This window comes from Ambystoma mexicanum, chromosome 1q (assembly GCF_040938575.1).
Source record: "Ambystoma mexicanum isolate Mex_15411 chromosome 1q, UKY_AmexF1_1, whole genome shotgun sequence".
In the NCBI taxonomy this organism is placed as follows: Eukaryota; Metazoa; Chordata; class Amphibia; order Caudata; family Ambystomatidae; genus Ambystoma; species Ambystoma mexicanum.
This window is the reverse complement of record NC_090922.1, coordinates 693,393,402-693,415,911: the sequence shown is the minus strand read 5'-3', so window position 1 is coordinate 693,415,911 and position 22,510 is coordinate 693,393,402. Positions and strand designations below refer to the sequence as shown.

Here is a 22,510-nt window from a genome sequence, read left to right as displayed (position 1 = left end):
TGGAAGATAACATCGCAGGACCTGGGGAAGAATTTGCGGAGCGCACCCTAATGTCCTTGCTAGATGCCACAAAGCTATCACCGCAATTTGCACTAGAGCGGGCACATCGTACGCTCGCCCCCAAACCTAAAGCCGGAGCTCCTCCCCGCCCGATAATAGACCGTGTACTCAATTATCGAGACAGAGATACGCTGCTACGAGCCGCAATAGCCAAGGGTGATCTACTACTAGGCTCCAACAGAATCCACTAGTACCCCTATTTCACAATAGCGGTGCAACAGGAGCGCAAAACCTTCATGGCCACGAAGAAGATACTCTGGGATCTGACCGTAAAAGATGCCATGTTATACCCGGCCAAATGGAGAATCGAACATGGTAACAAGGTATACTTCTTCACTATGCTTGAGGAGGCCACGAAGTTATTAGATTACCACTTCCCTGGATGAACTAGGGAAAACGGGTGCCACTCCTCAGAAATCCTTGTTGATTGATACCTGTTGAGACACTGACAGTGGGCGACATGCGTCTGTGAGCTAACACTGCATTTCCCACGATCTGCTATTGTTGTTTTCTACCTTTAATCCTGAACACCTGGGAAGTATCCATTGTAACCTTTTCTCGAGGTATAAATGTCAAGGCTGTGCTGATGCTGGGCTGTAGTTGGCGCACAGCCCCCCATCCAAAGTTTCAAGCATTGTTGGGATGTTGGGTCTGGGTCGTTCATTCCTCTGATTGGGGGAGGGGTGGAGGTTGTGAGTTGCAGTATGATTATACAAAATGTGCTTGACGTGTGTTTTTATCGATAGGATGCAGCATTACTTGGTAGTGACTCTGCTACAATGCCCAATACTTGTCTCACAGAGACTCAGGATTTATATCCCATGTTGGCCTGATGGGAGTTGAGCCACTACAATTAATGAGCTGGAACATACGAAGGCTGGGAAATCCTACAAAAATGCAAAGACTCCAGCTATACATGGCACACGGTGTGCATCCTGTTCTTGCAGGAAACGCATGCATTGGCTGCAGGATGTGAGAAATTTGCTAGGAGCTGGGGCACGCAACGATACTGTACTTCATATTCGACCCAATGTAGGGGAGTCATGACCCACATCCACAAATCCATACAATATGTTCACAAACAATCACACTTGGACCCCCTGGGACGATATACTTTACTACGAGGTCTACTGATGGGTCAGGAAATAATCTTACTGAATGGGTATGCGCCCAACATTGATGACCCCGAAATGTACTCCGAGGTGATGGGGTTACTAGTGCTATACCCCCCTAGTGCCGGTTTTGTGGGCTGGGGACTTCAATACAATAATAGACATAGACCTTGATAGGTCAGGATGTAGGCCAATTGATCAAAGCTGCCCACCTGTTGAGGAACGGCCTGACAACCTGGGGGTCGTGGATGCCTCGAGGGTGTTCATCCCGAAATTACGAAAATATTCCTATTACTCCACGTTACCCGACTCCCATTCCCGAATAGACATGTGGTGGCTGTCCAACACCCCTGTAAGTATCCTCAGTAATGCGGATATATTGCCCAGAACTTTCTCAGATAGCTCCCCGGTTATACTGGCGCTGACACTGGGGGATACACTGGGAGCGAAAAGGATATGGAGATTTAAGCAGCAATCGCTGCTACACCTTGTGTTTGAGGCTGAAATGGGGAGGCATGTTGAGGAATATTTTGAAATAAACACAGGCACTGTAGACAAGCATGCAACTTTGTGGGATGCTTTCAAGGTTTATGTACATGGCATAGTCCTGACTACCGAGTCAGGGCTACTCCAGACGATACGGCGGGGCATTCACATTAGCAAAACCACTTTACATCAGCTGAAACAGCAATACGCATCCAAGCCTGATGCCACCGTTCTAGGGGGCATCAAAACTGAACTTGATACATTTCGTGCATATGCAGATAGAGACCTGAAATTCCTCGACAACCTGGGACTGGCAAGAAAGTATGGAGAGGGCAAACACCCTGGCAGACTATTGGACAGGATGGTACGACAAGCGAGGGGCAACCACCATATCCCATTTGTACAAGGCACGTCAAGGAAACTGGTCAACACCAGACCAGAGGTGAACCAAGTGTTCCGCTTCTTCTATGCTACACTATAACAACTCAGATGTGGCAGCCCTCCCTGACGTAGACGCATATTGAGACAACCTACCGCTATCCATTCTGTCCGACGAAGTCAGGAAAGTTCTTGATTGCCCCATGTCTCCAGAAGAGATATCCCGTGCCATTGAGGCCCTCCCATCTGGAAAGGCCCCAGGCCCCAACGGTCGCACAATGGTGTTCTTTAAACATTTACTATCCCGCCTTTTTCCTCGGCTGGCCGCCCTAAAGGAGGAATCTTTGATTTTGGGAATACTCCCCCCTCCTCCTCCCCTCTTCCTCCCCCACGCTGTGCAAAGCCGTGATTAGTCATGCTTAAGCCTGATAAGCCATCTGAGCAGTGTGACTCCTACTGCCCCCTTTCTCCCATAAATTCCTATGTTAAAATATTTGCTACGGTACTAGCTCTTAGACTGGCCCCTTATGGGACACATTCCCCCAGATCAGTCTGGTTTTGTTCCCGCCCACTCCACAGCACTGAACATGAGGCGTCTTTTCAATGTCCTGGCTAAGACACACAGGCGGTTGCCGCAGCTCCAGATTTTCTGAAGCCCTTCGACTCGGTTTCCTGGCAGTTTATGTGGGCAGTACTAGGTAAATGTAACTTTGGGCCTGGGTTCATATCATGGGTGCGGTTACTGTACATGTCACCCACCGCTAGAGTTGTTAACGGATTTCTCTCGGGTCCCATAGACATTTACAGTGGGACCCGACAGGGCTGCCTGCTGTTACCCCTACTGTTCACCATCGTGATTGAGCCACTAGCCGATGTGATCTGATGCAGACACGTTCAGAGAGGAATTAGACTTTCGGACTATCCGGAAATCATCTCATTGTATGCCGATGACACACTCCTTTTCATTCGTGACCCAATGCGACATCTAGCCCCCATCACTCAGGACGTCCTGTTTTTTTTAAATTTATTTTTTTAGGACCCTGTCCGGACTCCGGGTCAACTGCGCCAAATCAGAACTATTTCCGTTTACTGATGCAACTGTCGCACCACCAGATCTTATGGGATTCACCTGGTGCCCCCTGGAAATGAAATACCTGGGGGTTGTTGTGACACGACACTTGCCTTTGCTCTATACCCGCAACTATGGTATATATTTACCCCTGCTTGTAGCTAAGCTCTGCGTCTGGGCGAAACTTCCACTCGCAATAACGGAACGGGTGGCACTACGTAAAATGATTATTCTCCCCAAACTACTGTATTACTATCTATATATATCACTGTGGCCAGGCACTGCGTTCTTTGACCCACTGAAAGTAGCGACCAACAACTTCACGTGGCACGCAGGTGCAGTTAGGTTGAAATGGGACACTTTGACTAGACCCTACGCACAGGATGGCTCGCAGCCCCCGGCTTCGAAAAATACTGGGTGGTCGCCCAGGCACACTTTGCAGCCTACTAGTTTGACGAAGACACTCGCCATCCGCAAGTGAAAATTGAACAGCACGCGGCCGGTGCTTGCGATGTTCGTTCGCTGATAATACTACTTGTGTGAAAGACCCAGAAGCCAAGAACCTTATTGCTGTGTCAGCATTGGCCTGGCGCAAGATATGGAAAATACTAGAGAGCCCTCATCTGTTCCATCGGAACCTACCATTATGGAACTTCTTCCCGTCATTTCCTACAATTAATAAAATAGCTGTGCGGCAGTGGGCGACAGACAAGTACGTGAATGTAGGTGATGTCTTCAACATGGGGTCCTTTATCACATTTCAGGAGCTACCAGGGCCCTTGCGGGGACAGTCCTCAACATTGGCTGCAATATGCCGGGCTCTGCCGTGTTGCTAAAAAAACCTTGACAGAATTCCCTGTAATGCCACCTGATGAACCATTGTTGTACACCATTATGAGAGGAACCTCTACTCGGGGTGGAGTGGCCAGATTGTACGACTTGCTACAAAGCCGCAGCAACAAACTCTTGGTGAAACTTTGCGAGACCTGGGCCAGGGATCTAGATACAGAAATCACTGACGAGATCTGGTAGGCCATGTGCCTGCAAACCCGAGCTGTGTCTCTCAACTACAGATTCTGTTTAATACAGTTTAAAGTATTGCACAGATTCCAATACACCCCAGCCAGACTGCACCTCTTCTCCCGCACTCACTCTGCTCTGTGCCCCAGATATCGTTTTGATCGAGCGGGATACCTCCACATGCTTTAAGGTTGTCTGAAACTGGGAGTGTTCTGGAAAGGGGTATGTGATACTATGTCGACGATATTCGATGGCAACATCGAGTCAATCCCCCCTGAACTGTCTGTTATAGTTTTGAGCAACTACACCACATATTTCATGGACTGGCAGGCCTTTGTATGCTATTGGCAGTTCGCTGTGTATTGGTATTGTGGCTGCGCCCCGCCTACCCGTCTGTGGAATATTGGCTGCGAGCATGGACATCGGATCTAGAGGAGAAATGGTCCTCACTATAGCCTGCTAACTGCAAACCAATAGATATATGGCCTCCCTTTCGCAATGACTTATCAGCACAAACAAATGCTCACGACAATGAGAGCTCACAGACGATCTGTGACACTCCCACTCTCTCCACGTCGTTGTAAGCATGCCTGAGTCATTACATGCTATGTACTGTTTTGATTGCTGCAGAGTCAATGTGTGAAATCGAAGATGTAAGATTGTCATTTTGATTAATGCTGCTATCTTTTTCGTTTGTTGTAATGTCAAACACTTAATACATAAAGTGTTTTAAATAAAAAAAGAAATAACAAATGGCACTTGGACACAGTTTACGGAAGGCTGACAGAGTTGTATTTTAACTTGGCGGCCGATATTTGTGTACTATTTTGTGTTTGGCACAGACTAGTGGGTTGAGCTTGCAAGTTAAGTTACTTAGCTGGAATGTCCGGGGATTGGGGAACCCGATAAAAGCATGCAAGATCATGGCCTATGTGAATGGGAAGGGGCTAATATTGTATTTTTGCAAGAAACGCATGTGTTGGCAAAACAGGCAAAATTACTTGCACCGGGGTGGGGGAAGAGTAAGTATTATACGTCCTACTCGACCAGGTTTAGGGGAGTTATGACTTTGATACACCGGAATGTATGGTTTGTACACTTGGTTGCAAAGGTCGATGAAGAGGGGATGTACATATTAGTGCATGGTAATTTATGTGGGCGAGAGGTACAACTGGCAAATGTTTATGGGCCCAATACGGACGACCCGGAATTTTTTATTATATTTTTCAGTTATGTGCACAATATACCATGGCCTTGTTGATCTGTGGGGGGGACATGAATACTATATTAAGTATTACATTGGACAGCACCTCGGATACGTCTCATTGTCTTACTAAAGCGGCACAGACCATCCTTGCACATATGTTTGAAATTGATCTATTAGATGTGTGGCGTACAGTGTGTGGGGCAGGGAGAGAATATACATATTACTCCACTGTACATGACATGCACTCGCAAATAGATGTACGGTTGGTCTGGAGTGCACTATTACCGATGGCGGAAGGGTGTTTGATGTTTCCTCGCACATTTTTGGACCACTCCCCCATATCACTGTCCATGCTCTTGACTAAAGAGGTGGAGGACACGGCCGCCTTGGTGCTTTAAGCCTATAGCGATACGGGACCAAGTGTTCGTTACCGATTCGGTGCAACGTATTGCCACCTAATTTGAGAAGAACGACGGGTTGTGTACTCTGGAGCCATTATGTGGCAGGCGTTTAAGGCATCCCTGCCAGGGATCGTGATTTAAACCGAGTTTGGGGTTTGAAGGCAATAAGGAATGAGATGCGGCTTCATGAGTCTGAACTATCGACACTGTAGGTCCAATATGCTCAACACCCTACTTCAAATTTACGACGTGACATAAAGGGTAGGTTAGATGCATTCAGAGAAGCTGCTGACAGATAAATAGGCTATTTCAATAGGCCTGTCATGGCAAGGAGATACAGAGAGGCTGATCGACCAGGCAGGGTGCTTGCTCGGACTGTCAAGGGTGAGCTAGCGGAATGACGTATAACATGCATTGAACGAGTGGATGGGACTACGGTGCACACGGATGGGGATATTAATACTGTATTTTATCAGTTTTATTCTGCTCTGTATACACACCCAAGATTACTGTAACCTCCCCAGAGATAGTTATTTCAGTGGGATACCAACAACTCTATTGTCAGTAGTGGCCAGGAAGGCCCCTCGAAGTCCCGTTTACGATTGATGAGATTAAACTAGCTATTAGATAGCTCCCGAGTGGGAAGGCCCCTGGCTCGGATGGTTTTGGTGCGGAATTCTATAAGGAGTTTTGTGATAAGCTTGCTCCTTATTTGTTGCAGGTATGCACAGAGGCATTGAAGGAAGGGACCCTGCCGGAGACGCTCTGTGAGCCTATTATTATTATTCTACTCAAACCAGTTAAAAAGTCAAGTGATTGCAGGTCATACAGACCCCTATCGCTCATAAATACTGACACCAAGATCTATGCGAAAATTATAGCAATGAGGTTATCCCCATTGATGCCGTATATGGCGCAGGCGAACCAAGCAGGTTTTATACCGGGTCAATTGAGGGCTTTTAACATCAGACTCTTGTATGATGTCTTAACTCAAGTTCCGTGTTAGAGCTGCGCTGTGGCTGTCTCTCTTGACATGCAGAAAGCTATTGACGAGGTCGCCTGGCCCATTTTTATTCCAAGTTCTTGCTAACTATGGATTCGGTCCACATTTTATTTCATGGGAATGACTGTTCACAACCGTTAGCCCAAGTGCGTATGAATGGCAAGTTTATCACCATTTTAAGAATTAGGCAGTGGCACTAGACAGGGATGCCTCCTCTTCCCCCTTGTTGTTTGCTCTGGTTATTGAACCTTTGGCTGATCTGATTAGGGATACATTTTGCGGGCCGGTATACCACTGGGCGGGAAATCTGAAGTAATCTTGCTATATGCTGATATTATTTTGTTGTATATAAGAGACCTTGAGTCTCACTTAGCACCAACGCTCGCAGTGGTAAAAGAAATACCAGTAAGTCCAAAATGTTCTGTTATCAGAGGGTACTCCGTGCACGATTAATACACTGGGTCTGGGGCATGCTATGAGCGATTTTTCCGTATCTGGGAATCGGGGTGGCGCACACTGTTTCGGTAACTGTCGACTTAAATTATGGCAAATACTTAAGGGAATTCACAGTTAAACTCCGTAGGTGGGGCAATATTCCAATCTCAATGGCCGGGAAGCTGGGGCTGATTAATATGATTATTTTACAAAAGCTCCATCATTATTTTCATAATATCCTGATGTGGCCCGGGCATGGGTTCTTTTTGGAACTGGTCTGTATGTGTTCCTCTTTTGTGTGGTCTGGAGGTCAGATTCCAATGGGGCGGAATCACATTGCTTGGTCCTACGAGGCTGGGGGCCTGTTTGCGCCAGACTTTGAATTATATTATCTTGCGGCGCAGCTACACTATGCTACATACTGGAATGCTGATCAGGCGGAGGTGCTGCATGCTAGGCTCGAGCGATTGCGGGCTAGTTCCACTCCAGTGGTTCTATTACTCGCAGGGAATACGTATTGCTGCAATTATGGATTAGAACCGGTACGGGTGACGCAGGATGCATGGCTTAGGTTGTATAAAAAGGCTGAGGTCCCAGCTCCCTATGATTGGAGGGTCCCTATACGGGGCATGTCGATGGTGGAGCCCACTACAGAGAAGTTGTTGGAAAGGGAGTGGGGAAGGGCAGGTATCCAGATGCTGTGTGATTTTTATATAGACAGGCGATTTCTTGGCTGTACAGTAATCCGAGAGCATGTTGGTGATACTGCTATACACGGCTACAATACTACTACTGTATGAGAGCGGCAATTGTGAAATGTTGGACAGAGTATCCACTAGAACCTGTGCTGCATCTGTGTTTATCGTATATCCTTTCACCCCCAACCGCACAAGAAATCTATCTCTGCGCTCTATAGGCTGGCTCAATCACTGCAGCAGTAAAAGGCCCAGATAGTAAGGCTAAATGGGAGAGGGACCTAGGCACAGCAATTGCAGATTCGAGGTGGAAATAAATATGTCAGTTAATCAAGGGAATATCGATTTAAAGTATCAACGTATTCACTTTAAAGTTGTAAACAGACTGTATTACACGCCAGCAATGGTATCAAGGTTCTGTGCGGCTACTGTTCAGGTATGCCCTAGATGTCGAGGCCCTGATGCCCATTTGCTACACATGTTATGGGGTTGCCACAAACTGACGATGTATTGGAAGGAGGTATGTCAGACACTGGATACAATACTAGTGTAGAAAATGTTTCTTACACTCTAGATGTGTTTTGGGGTATAGAGGGAAAATGTCTAATGTTAAGCGTAGGTTCTCAGATTTAAGTTTATTGGCTAAAAGTGTCATTCTGATGTAGTGGACACAGAGTAGCCCCCCTAAAATGTCTGATTGGTTGCATGCTGTCATTTGGGCCAATACTAATGAAGAATTTAGTGCAATCTTCATCAGGTGCTGGGCGACCCAAGGACATTTGGTATGACTTTCATCAGTATCTCGCTAATACCTCAGATTGAGATTGTATTAACTGTTTATAGTACTAATTTTGGTAATGCTGTTGGACTCACGCTCTTGTAATATGTCGATTTCCTGAGAATGTATTACAAAGTATGGTGTAACCTGTGACCAAGTTCTTGATAAATAAAGTTTAAAAATAAAAAGAAAAGGCCAGGGACTGCATCTCTCCTGACCTGAAATCTCTCCACTGGCTCCCGGTGGTGGCAAGGATCAAGTTCAAGACCCTCTGCATCACCCACAAGGCTTTCTGTGGTCGGGGCCCTCACTATCGCAAACTCTATCTGCCTAACTACCTTCCTTCTAGAGCCCTTTGCTGAGCTACCTCTAACTCTCTGAGGGTCAGACGTTTCTCCAAGCAGGGAGTGGGGGAGTATATCTCTCTCCTCTTTAGCTGCCTTCCTCTGGAATGGCCTCCCCGCACCTCTCAAACTTTAGCCAGACCAAGCGGCTCGAGACCTTCCTTTTCTCCTCTGCATTCTCCCTCTCGCTTCCGTGCAAACCTACCTATCTGCTGCGCCTATTGGCTGTTTGCTACCCTCAGATTCTCACTGGGTACCAGACTCCTCCATGACCAGTATTCCTTGCACTTCCTCCTGGCCTTCCACACACTTAGGGGCTGTAACTGTGTCCCCTACAGCCCACCCTGCCTCCTGGCTCTTCCCCAGAGCTGCACTGCCCTGGCTGCACTTCGAGCCTTGCTGCCCTTAGTGCACTTCCCTTTACCTTCCCCTGCACTTCTCCCTCTTCCTTACCCCTGCACTTCTCGTTGTCGCACTTGCATGATTCCAATGCCACAAGGCCTAGTAGGATCGTTTGTCTTGTCCCTCCTCTGCCCTCTCTCCCTCGTCTTGTGGCGCCTAGAAACACTTGTGTACAGGCGCATTATAAATATCATATCATATGCTGCTTTAGTGCTAAAAGGAAAGTAAGTAGTACACCTACTATAAGAGCGATACACTAATGAAATGTAACTATTGACATCATTACAATAATAATCTACTTTCAGGTGCTCAGTGCAAGGAATACATGAACTGATATTCATATATTTATTTTCCAGCCGAAAATGTGAAACCAGAGCCCCAGTCACCAGCGTCTTCCAACTACTCAGTCCCTTCCCCCATGTCTGTGGACTCCGTTTCTTCTACTCAGCACGTGCCAGTAAGATCGCCATGTGCATGTCTCTAGTAATATTCAAAGCCAGAGGTTTTCGTTCATGCCTGGCAATGTTTTGTTTGTTTTTAATGTGTCCCTTACAAAGCTTTGCCTGCCTGGAAAAGGGGGTCTATCAGAAGAAGACCGACGCAAATGCCGATACTTGGCCTTCTCGGCATAATCCTCATTTCGATTGTATGCAGTAAACTCATGAGAAGGATTGGTTTGTTAACATGTCTTCCTGTTGCAGTTTATAGACTGTCACTTTGCAAACGATGTTACAAATGCTTGTAGATCTCCTATTGTTTGTGTTACATTTTTCTTTGGTTTCCAAAGTCTTGTCAGTCAAAAGGAATATGATTTTGGACACCAGTGTGAAGTATAGAAAATGCATTCGCATTGTGTATTGCCTTATCTTGCCTGTCCTGCCTCAGGGGCTCTTTATGCCGAGGTGAGCATTCACCCCTGTTCTCACATTGCAGAAGTCTGTGTATTAGTCTGTTGGTATTCTACAAGTCCATTTCCTTTGGGTACACTTATTTTATTCTACCCTGCACGTATGCCAAGGGCACATTAAAATGCCCTCTCCCACGTTTGTATCCATTTCTGGAGAGCTCTTGCACTTATGTCAGATGTTGAATGAGCTGCTCCATTAGGCAGAGACCATCTCATTGGCAAATTGCATGCTTGCCTTTGCCTCTTAACCACCCCACTCTTTACCTTCCACGCTCGCTCCATCCAAAAGCCCCAGTATCATTTTGGTGCTCGAACTCGCCTCAAAACCTATGTTTTACATTTAGAAGTGTTAACAAGTTTTAAAAATAATTTGGACATACTTATAGAAATGATAAAAATACTGTTTCTATGAGTCAGCCAAATGATTTAAAAAGAAGTTATCACCTCTAAAATCATATTTCGCACCTTCAGGAAAAGGTAGACTCCCTCGGTGCTATCCCTATTGTTTTTCGGTTATTTTTACAATATTCCCGGCCCAAATTTTAAATAGCCTTTTTTAGTTTTGGCTATTTGGTGGCACTGTGAGCGCTGCATATCAGCTAAAACTATTGGCAATCGAAATGGAGATAGGCGAGAGATGGGATGAGAGGAAGGGGACACACGGCCTGTGGGGGGTGTTTTGGATTTAACCCACCCATCCCTGCTCGGCCCTATGGCATTCCCACCCAATACCTACCCCTTTTGGCATCCAAAACACACTCTCCTGGGTGCTCTTTGAGCTATCTCTGAGCTTTTAAGGCGTGCCAGTGTTGTTTGTAAGCGGTCTTCTGAAAAGCAATGGCTTGCCTGCAGCTGTAAACCAAATACCTTGTATAATAAAAATGTCTTAACAAGTGTGCCTTCACCAACTTAATTTGAAGTAACCCATATCTTCTTGCAACTGCTCCTTGCACTGAAATCACAACGCCAACAATTTTGCCTTTTATATAGGCGTTTGCCGAGCAGTTACATAAACTGCCCAGGTACGAATACTATTTGCCAGCTGTTGCCATTTTCTGGCCAGGTAGCACCCTCATGACAGTTGCTGGAAAATGCCTTCCCCTTCCCTACACCAAAGCTCAAACTATTGGGTTTGCACGTGCTTGTTTCTGTTTCTAATGAGGAACTGGTGGGTCGGCTTAAAGAAATTACAGTGCCCTGCAGTACCCTAAATATTGTGTACATTTTAATTATTATTGTATTAAGAAATTGGCGGGACCGATGGAAATGGTATTGGAAAAAATTGCGTTATTGTCTATTTCTGGTAGTCCAATCAAATTCCTAAAACAATGCGCATTAACACTTAACATTAAATGGCCCTGTGTTGGAGTCCTCGGCCAGACAAGGCTGTAGGTATTTTTTTGTTGTTGTTTTTTTTAAGGACCAGTGTTGTCCCTGTCGTAACATATTGTATATAACTGGTTTACTATGTTCCTTAAACAACAACGACAACCAAAGAAATGGCTTTATAAAGGTCGAGTGTAAGATCTCGCCATGGCACACAAAACAAGTCCGTATAGGAGAGTTGATTGCTGCAAGGGAAGCATCTCACTATCCAGGCGTTACGTGATCCTATACATTAAAAAAAAAATGGAAGTAAGAAGGCAGTCTCTGTGCAGTGTACTTTGCACCACATTCACAACCAGCACATATGTCCAATAGGGGTGTCACGGTATTAGTTTTATGTCGGTACAATAACCTTCTTCCCAAATGACGGTATATCATCGTTATCGCTGTATAGCAGATGGAGTTAACTAATCTTAAATATTTTCTAAAAGGTCATGAATTGTCAGATTTATCATTACAAACAAAACCAGGCACCCAGGTCCAGAATTGGGCTTTTCAACATACTTTCCACTGAAATGCCACCCCTTGCTTCCACCAAACACAAACACACGTGTGGAGAGGAGGAGGGGGGGGCCTGCTGCGACTGGCAAAGCAAACTGAATAGCTTTTCTTAAGTGGTCATTTTGGCTTTTAGCTCCCCCACTGGCGAAGATGAACATGTTGCCATCTTGATAACCTGCATGCCACAGATCAATGGAGTCTGATGGTAGTATACGCTTGTGCGCATACACACACACATGCACGCACGCTCTCCTTACGTTACAGCCTTTAGTTTACTTCCGGGCCAAAAGGTGTTCAGTAATCACGGACATGTTACCCTTTGGCATGGCAGCAGGGAATACCCACAGAGATGAGTACATTTCGCAGTGTGACTTATTATATGTAAATTCAATGATAGAACCAGCGAAAGCCCCCATTGTCATATGTTTAGAAAACATTATCCATTATAGATATATAAACCCCAAAGCCGCCAACCCAAAGTCCCGGGAGGATAGCTCAGCGGCAACGTGTGCGCCTTGGAAGCAAGACGACACGAAGCAACACAGGTTCGATCCCCGGGTCCGCGCTTAGAATCCTCTGGGTGTTTAAGCACGCTATAAATACGCAACTAAGACAAAAACAATTACGCAACTAAATAAACAAAAACAATTTCTTTAACAGCACCTCGATGCCTGCGGGCTGTGTGAGCGCTTTAAAAATAAATGTAAATTAAAAAAAAGCAAACCCTTTTCCTTCTTGGCACTGTATTTATTCTTCCTATTGCTAACATATTGATTTTGTGTCAGGCACGTGTGGTTTATGGAATGGCATTAAAAACTGCTCAAACTGAAACGACTTGGCAGACGGCACATCCAACAGTGCAAGACCAAGACTGTGCAGCACTTGCTTACTGCAGCCTTTCCAAATCAGATTGAAAAGGACACTTAACGGTATGAACGGTATAAACAATGTGACGGTTATTATTGTTCAATTAATTGGTTCACGGTATCTTTAACGGTATACCGTAATACCGTTACATCCCTAATGTCCAACATCATTCTCTCTCCTTATTGCACTCGTCCCGTGCATTGCTTGTAGTAGATCATTATTTAATTCGATTCCTGCACCAGAAAGAATAGTGACTCTGGCAATGTGAGCCCTCCTAACCGATCTATTGCAGGATTCTGCCTTGGGCAATACATTATTCCTCTAGCAGAAGATCGCTATAGAATCATGGCTTGGTAGGGTTTATCCTACTTTTGAAAGCATTAAAAAAAATAAACAAAGTGGAAGCAATAATGAAAACCCACGTACATACACGAGTGTTTCCTGTCAGAAACATTCGTGTATGTATGTGGAGGGTGGGCCGTTGATTGCACTTACCGTTGCTCTCCTTGTTCAATGCCCTGCATAGTTAGTGATCATTAAGCCTGCCACATTGGATATGCGATGGCAAGCTCGCATCTGAATGGTTCACCTCTGACACAGCCTTGGAATAGGCCACTTGTACCAGTTTGTTTGCAATGATGTGGGATACACTCCTGGCTGGGGCTGCCACACAGCATGTTCACACTTTCTTTTAAAAGTTATTGTTGGTTGGTGGATCAGAGTGTTTAACAATCCCCAATTTCTCTTTGCCCCTGGCCAAATATGTATTTTAAAAAACAACAAATTCTGTGTTTATCCAATTTTGTTTAATCAACAGGAAGAACTTGACTTGACCAGTTCTCAGATGTCTCCAGTCTCGTTATATGCAGATCATCCAAAACCCTGTTCTTCCCCAGAACTGCCAGTGAAAGTGGAACGACCTTCAAGAAACACCCCTAAAGTCGCAGGTATTCCATCTTCTGATTGGATTTTTTCTATTTATTTTAATTTTGTTTTTTACTTTTATATAGCGTCCAAACCGGGAGGCACCATGGTGCTTGTACAACATAGGCACAATGCAGGTAGATATTGGTACAACAGGTTATACAGCTCATGCATATTTATTTAAAAGCCACATTTTTAAATGCTTTGCAAAGTCAAGGTGGGATGTTTTGTTTCTGATATGTCCAGGGAGGGCATTCCAAAGGGTGGGTCCTGTGATGCAAAAACTGGATCCACCTTCTCGCTTGTGATTTAATCTGGGCTTGCAGAGCTCCAGGTGGGAAGAGGAGCGTAGGGAACCTGAGGGAGTTTTGAGACCAGTGCGGGAGAGAAGGTAGGAGGGGACATTTCCGTGTAGACATTAGTGGGTGAAGCAGAGTTTTGAAATGGATTCTGGTTTTGATATGAAGCCATTGAGCTTCTCTCCTTGTGGTGGATATGTGGTCTGAGAGTTTGAAGCCAAGTGCAGCCCTGAGTGCTTTATTTTGAAGGAACTGTAGTTTGGCCAGGTTTTTTAGCAGAAGTATCTTAATACAGAACATTACAATAGATAATTTTGCTACCAATGATAGTGCGCTCAAGAGTCAGGCAGTTTTTGGGTGAGCTTACTTTTCTGTTCTGGATGATGACTTTGGCAGTGTAGGCCGTTGCAGAGGCAAGAGCATTGATGTGTCGCAACATGTTGAGTTTGGGGTCTAGGTACACCCCTAGCGTCTTCACATGCTTAGAGACTTGGATGGATGTTTCGTCAATAGTAAAGGAGGAATAAGAAGAGTCCAGAGCTTTTAATCAATGGTAAGAGCCAACCATTAACAGTTCAGTTTTTTCATCATTGAGGCAAAGATTATGGGTAGCCATCCAATTTTGAATGATGCCGTATGTATGGTTGATTAATTTGCCAGTCAAATAACTTTACTCGGCCGTCAGGCCATCAAAGTACATCCTAACACAATACAACAATTACTTTAATTTGCCAATGCATATTCAAGAAAAAGTGGGAAAAGGAAAAAGAAAAAGTGAAAAAATTAAAAATGTTGGCCCTGGGGCCTACTGGACGCTGTGGGGCACGATACAAAGGAAATACCCTTTTTAATCACACAAGACCATTCTAGATCCCTTAGATTTAACGCCACAGTTGTTACCATTTAATCTTGATCCTAATGGTGTTAGATTTGCACCAGATAAGGCAGAGTTGGGAGAAGGGTTTCCAAATTGGCCGACAGATTTCAAATAAGGGTGAGAGTTGATTATAATCCTACTATGAACAGTCCTGTCAGAATTCCCAGCTCTACCCAAGACACTATTAGCCGTTCTGGGATCCCAAAATTCCAGTTTAACGGAGCCGCAGGAATTGTCACATTACGCGCTCTATAACCATTCGCTATGGCTTCCCTGGACACAAAAGTACAGCCCTTTACAGTACGGAGCCAATGCAAACATTTATTTAAAAGTGCTTTCCTTGTCCCCATGAATAAATACTGTGGCCCTCCTTAAGCCCCCAAGCGCTTGATAACTGATCATGCTTTCTCTAGAGCAAGGTCTGTGTGCTCTATTTTTGACCAGCCCAGGACCATGCGGTCCCACTGTTTGCGGCCCGATTCTCCCCTTCGGTACTCATAATGTTGGAATTAGGGACCACATTGGCTTCTCTAAGAATGATCAGCTGGGCAACTTGCTAATCTTGGAACTGAGTCTCTTGAATATGCAAACTGGTCTCACATTGGATGGGGGCCCGAAATTCTCTGACATTTAGAGATGAGCAGGGTTTGGCCTTTTCTTTGGGGGCACTATATCGCACATAGTTGTCTTCTCCAGGCGTTCCAGGGGTAGATTGTGGAACCCCTTTACATCTAGTGGGCCCGTTTTAGAGTCCCCTATAGGTTCCTCTCCTCCCCTCTCTTGGACTTCTATCAAAGCCAGTAAAAGCCTTTTAATGCAAACAGTGAGCACTTGTTTGCAATGACATCCCTGTACAGGGTGATCCTCCTTCAGAAAAAGATCAGATTTGGGACTAGTATATTGAGTAGTTTGCTTAGGGCCCCTTAATGGATTTAGACAGAGAAAAGAAAGAGCTGTTCCCTGAACACATGTTCATCATGTTATCACTCCAGCTAATACATGTAAGGGAGGACATCATTCTCCATGTCCATTTGAGCCAGTGGTACCAGGGGGCTGGCTTTCTCCACATTCACATTCGATAAAGGTGGAATATTGGCCAATTGAGTTAGACCAGGCACAAACAGGAACTCGGGGAGCAAGCAGTTACTCTTGTATATGGCATTGGGAGACAGCCACCACCCCTGGGTAGCAACTGATAGGGGAGCCTGTGCTGGCAACTGCAACCCCTGGTGCTGATCGTGGCACCAACTCAAAACTGGCCAGTACTAGTATAGGTTGGAGAATAGACATGTTAGTAGGGGACAGAAAGGGGACAAAGAGGTTTACCTTTCGGGGAGGGTTCAAGCAAAGTTGTTAACAAGGTTACATTTTCATTGCAGATATATTTCTCTGTCTCCTTGTTAGGGCTAACGGAGGGCCCTAGGGTGATCAACAGACCTTTTGTGATTGGTTTGTCTTGGCTCCTCCTCAAAGGGTGGCAGGCCCTTCTCTATGTGGCTCTGCAGGCTTCTGACCCTCTCTCCTTCTTTCCCTCTGTGTCCTATTCACAGGCCCTTTTTCTTCTTCCCTGTAAGGAGAGGACGCATTCCATTGGCCTGGGGCTTCATTCACAATTGGAGACAGTGCAGGGCCAGAAACCACACCAGCTATTTCAGTATGAATGTCACAGAGTTGCCTTGCGCAATTCCCCCATAACCCATAAGGTCATGCACTGCCTGGGACAAGGGAAGATAACAATACTGCTGTTAAGGGCTGTCCTGTCCCCTAAAGGGAGGTCACCCCCAGTAGGATCCTGCATTCCCTGTCCCCTAGGGGGTGTTGGGTTTAGCAGGCTCACCTGTCTACTCCCAAAGGTGGTGGCTCCCCCTTGTGGAGTGGAAACTAATTGCCTGGATTCATCACGTTAAATAACAAGAGATACATTGGAAATGTAACCACAATAGAATCCTCTTTAAGAGATTTACTCCTATGATCAACACAGAGCACACGCCTTGCCATACAGACCATTTGAGCGTTAATTGATGGGCCATTCAGGTTTGGGTTGATCCAGTGCATTGCCTTGTTCAGAAGAGCAGCAGTTGTTTCCAAAACACGATTATTATTCACCTCAGGAACCCCCACCAACACAATCACTAGGGGACCGGCTACAGGTGGAAGAGAAAAATGCATTTTGCGAGACGTAGTATAACTGCGACCTTTGAACAAAGATGGGCGTTTGCTAGAAGCCCAATTCACTTTGTGGTTATTACATTGCACTTGATTGAAGGGGGTTGACTGAGGAGAGATTAGTCAAATTGGCCACTTGGTGCCTTCTGGTGTCGCTGTTGCAGTTGTGGTAGACATTTTGATGTGATCTGGCCTGTGAGTTTGGTTGTTCGTAAAAACAGACTGGAAATAACACCACAAGTGCTCACACTACTGGCCTTCTCGATGAATAGCTTAAAATATACTTAAGAATGTTGGGTTTCAAACAACTTGGTTGCGTTGATGATGATTTGCTCAAGCGCATTAATCTTGCCTGAAAGGGAAATCAGTAAGGAGATCACAAGTTTGGCCATTTGCATGCCAGGGATTAGATTGGAAGGCCCTCCCTCATTATATCAGAGAGGAATGGGTTGGTGGAACTCCCAGGTCTTGCCTTGCCCTCCCTCGTTATATCAGAGAGGAATGGGTTGGTGGAACTCCCAGGTCTTGCCTCGCCCAGGACACCTAGTGGCTTGCAGGAACTTGGATCTGCATAGCCATTGTGACCTTTTCACCCTTTGCAAAGCATTTACTGTAGGGGCCAAATTCGGTTAACCTTGTAATTTTCCTCCCGTGACTAAACTACCATACTATGGTGCAGCGGCTTTCCACTGGGAATTATTGCACAATTGAATTGTATTTATCCTATTGGTAGCACTCAGATCGAGAAGTGTCGAAGTGGATGGGAGCCCCCCGTGAGGCTAGCGAGGTGAGCCTGCTTTGCATTGCCCTCCCTAGAGGTAGAGGCAAGTGGGACCTAACCAGGAGAGACTACCCCTTTGGGGACAAGGACTACTGTCCCCATGAGGAACTCCCTAATGCTGGACAATACGGTAGCTTACTTGAGATGCTCAATTTATTTTAAAGTGTTTTTATTCGCATTTATGTAATAACAGTTACACATGTAGTAAGCAACCCCTCCTTTGCAGCATACTGTTATGTATTCTTAATGACTTGTCATTAATAACTGGTTAACACATTAACAAATTAAAAACGAAAACGTGCTTCACTTGTCAGGCACCATGCATTATTAAACATCCTTTTGTTATTCTTCACAGGCAAGTAGGGGTTTATACATTACAGCCATTACTTATGCTAGGGTGGCGGTTCCAGGGCGTGACCATTCTAGCATAATTATTTATTAATTTCATGTTGCAGCCTATATATCAAAAGGTCGGTGTGCATTCATGACGGTTTGTCGTCAGAGGGATGAAACATGTCCCACACCAGCGCTTTCAAAGCCTCGTATGTATTGCTCACATTCTCCTCCGAACTGGCTACCCCCTCACTCCAAACTCTGGTTTCTGCTTCCGCTGAGCGCTCAAATTCTTTGTGCCAGTGTGCGTATTGCAGGCCCCTGACTGACTTCCATGCCATTGCTATGGATCTCTAGGCCAGCATACACGCCATGTCCATGAACTTAACCACATGTTTAAATTTGCTGACCCTGGGGTGTGCACCCAGTATGCATTCTTTCGGGGTCCTATTATACCGGACAATCCCAGCCTTTTTACAGGCCTGTTCTATTTGTGCCCAGAACCTTTGTATGTGGACACACCCCCAAAACATGTGCATCAGCCCTGCCTGCTCTGCTCCGCACCAGGAGCACTTTAGTTGTGTGTTTTACTGAATTTATCTATCTTTGGCGGTGTCGTATAGGTATGGTACAGAACATTTAGCTGGATTAGCCTGAATCGGGAGTTTCTAGACACTTCCCTGGGGTACATCAGTATCTGTTCCCTTTCCGTTAGATCTCCTCCCAGGTCCGCCTTACACCGTTCTTTCCGCACTGTACCTTTGGGGTTGGGTCTGTCTATCAATAGACTATACAGTCTGGACACCGGTTTCCAGCCTTCATTCAGGTTGTGTAGTAGGGTCATTAGAGGACTCGTCTTTGGTTCCACAGCCCTTTTCCCCCACCTCTCTGTTGCTGCCTTCCGAGTCCTTTGGTACCACAAGAACTGTCCCTTAGGCAACCCTTCCTTCTCCAGTAGAGATCCAAACTCACTAAAAACGCCCTCCTCATACAGATCGCCCCAGGTGTAGATACTGCATCTCTCCCAGTATCTCACCACTGCTAGGTCCACTTTGCCTTTACAGACATCGACAGCTATTGTAGTCTCAGTTGAGTAAGGACGTCCAAGTTTTAACAGTGCCGTGGCCCTATGCCACACCCCATGCAGTATTACAAGCATGGGAGTGGTCCCCAAGCAGCCCAGTGGCACCCATAGTATTTCCTTTAACCGAGCCAGAGCCACAAGGCACTGTAATAATTATGTTCTTGGTGTGGCCTCCTCTGAAAGCCATTTAGCCACAAAGCTGAGTTGCGCTGCAAGATAATATTTTTCCAGGTCTGGTAGCATGTCCCCTTCCCTGTAGGGACGGCACAGTGTTATTTGTGTCAGTTTATGCCTAGCCGCACCCCAGAAGAATTACCTCAGTTACCCCTCAAGTAAATGGAAGAAGGAGGCTCTGACATAACAGTGGGCGCTATTGAAGTAATATAGGAATCGCGGCAAGATTATCATTTTAGTAATGGCTGCCCTGCCCATCACTGATAACGGTGACCAAAGCGTAATGGATTTCCTTAAGCCCTTCACCACTGCTGCCGTGTTGCTCTCGTGCATTTGCTCTGGTGTGTGTTTAATGTTCACCCCCAAGTATTTGAATGATTCCAGTTGCCATTGGAGCCCCACCTTCGGCAGTTCTTCCACACCGGCCCACCAGCGGGAAAATAGAAGACTTTTCCCTACTGAAACAGATCCCAGATACGCTTGCATAGTTGTCTAGCACTTCCAGTATGACAGGGACATTATGATCCGTATCCCATATGTACAATAACACGTCATCCGTGTATGATATCAAGTGATTAGCTCCCCCACCTGGATACCTGCTTCCTTTACCTGCTCTCGGAGGTAGATTGCTATCGGTTTTGGCCCAAGTACATAGAGCATGGGTGACAGCGGACACCCCTGCCTGGTGCCTCTTTGTATGTCCCAAGCCTCTGACACCACCCTCCCTGATTTGACCCTTGCCACTTGTGCAGTGTATAGTATTTTCACCAATTTAATGAACTGTTCACAATCCCAAACTCCCTCAACACAGCGAACAGCCACTCCCAATACAGTGAATCAAATGCTTTTATTGCGTCTAGTGAAATTATTGCATATTGCTCCTGTAAATCAGCTGTTTTGGGCTATAACATGTTGTAACCGGCGTAGGTTCGAGTCCGTGCTACGGCCCTGTATGAAACCGTTTTTATCCACCTGCACCAAGTTGCTGATCACTCTGAAAAGCCGCTTAGCCATTATAGTCGCTAGTATCTTTATATCATAATTTAGCATTGCTAATGGCCAATATGAATCGCATTTGTCAATGCCTTTCTCTGGTTTAGGGATCGGGATCACTATTGTTTCTCTCATGCTCCTCAGTAGTACCCTTTTTTCATAAGCTTCTTTAAACACTTCAAGCAGGTCAAAACCGAAGAGTACAACTTGTAGAACTCTAGTGGGGAGCCCGTCGCTCCCAGGAGTCTTACTAGTGGCTAGCGATTTAATTACCTAACCTATTTCTTCTGCTGAAATATCCTGTTCTAGCCCTTTGCTTTTCGCACTACCCAACCAAGGCAACCCTATTTCCTCCAACGTGTCTAGAATGTTCTCTTGCGGTACCAACTCTTCGTGTCTATACAGTTGGGAGTAGAAATCCCTGAATGTATCATTGATTGCTTGTTGGGACGTATGTGTATTGCCTTTGCCAACTTAGAGCACTGTGGTTAAGTGTCTCGGGTGTTCCCACTTGCACAGCCATGATAATAACCTTCTTGGCTTTTCCCCCCTCTGCATGCGCCATAGCAGTCAAACTTTGACAGGCTCCCCCAGGCATCACAGCAGTTACTCCTGGCTGCAGCCAGGCCTAGCTCCTCCTCCCGGTTCCCTTGTGCCCGAGGTTCCTTGTTCTTAATGTCCCTCTCCCATTTCTCCAGTTCTGCCCTCAGTGTCTTACGGATACCACCCGCACTTGAAATGACCTCCCCTCTCACCACTACTTTCATTGCTTCCCACACCGTGCACCAGTCTTTTACACTACCTACGTTTCATTCCATGTATTCCTCTAGTCTGGTTTTAAGCATTTCCCTGAAAGCTTGGTCAGTCAGGGCATCCGTGGGCATGTGCCACATTGGTATGGGAGGCCTTGGTCCCAGCAACCTCCATTCCATCAGTAGTGGTGAGTGGTCTGAGATTGACCTGCCTAGGTATTGGGCTGATTCTACTTCCGCTAACTGGGTCTTGCCCATAAATAGGTAGTCTATCCTGGTGTGGAGGCCATGCGGCTGAGAGAAATGGGAGTAGCCTCTATCATCGGGGTGCAGTTCCCTCCATACATCCACCAGATCAAGGCTCTTCAGCAATGTGTTCAGTGCTGTGGATGCTGCCACTGATCTATTCACAGATGGGAAGGACCCGCCCAAGTCTATGTCCATGACACAATTGTCCCCCTCCTCCCCCCCAGATGAAAAAACATCCCTGATACAGTGTTATTTTAGCACACAGCATGTTCAGGTGCGCTGGGAACCCGTGGTTGGTGAAATAGGAATTAACTATACATACTTCAACTCGCTCTATAAAGCCCCTGAGTTTCAGATACCTCCCATCTGTACCAGCCTCCATCCCCAGTAGACGAAAAGGCACGGTGGTGCTTATCCATGTGAAAACACCTCTGGGGTACTTGGAATATGCCACTCCTTATCCCTGTTCCCCCCCACCCCCGCGTTCTTTCACCTTTTTCATATCACCCTCCGTGAGATGGGTTTCTTGTAGTAGTGCAATAGACCCTTTTTTCCTACTAAGGAAGGATTTCACACGGTTCCTGCGCAAGTATGTACACATTCCCCAAATATTCCACGTTGGTACCTTAATGTTCGCTGCCATAGTTAAACAGAGCTACTTCCCTTTGTTCCCCCATTCCCTCCTCCCATTCGCCTGGTCACCTCCACCTTTCGCCGTAATACCCCCCAACACCCTCCCCCATATTCCTACTATCCCAATTAACCCTGCTGCAACATTGGCCCTATTCAGTGAAGTACCTAAAGCAGTCTGAACTACAAACAAAAAT

The 22,510-nt window shown here is 45.9% G+C and overlaps 1 protein-coding gene across 1 annotated transcript in view; it reads left to right on the top strand.

The window, feature by feature from the left end:
- ATF6 (activating transcription factor 6) overlaps positions 1-22,510 on the top strand; it is a 946,910-nt gene that overhangs the window by 80,016 nt on the left and 844,384 nt on the right. The window contains exons 4-5 of the mRNA XM_069641287.1: positions 9,747-9,847; positions 13,869-13,998. Coding sequence (XP_069497388.1) covers positions 9,747-9,847; positions 13,869-13,998 — 231 coding nt within the window. The remainder of the gene's footprint in view (positions 1-9,746; positions 9,848-13,868; positions 13,999-22,510) is intronic.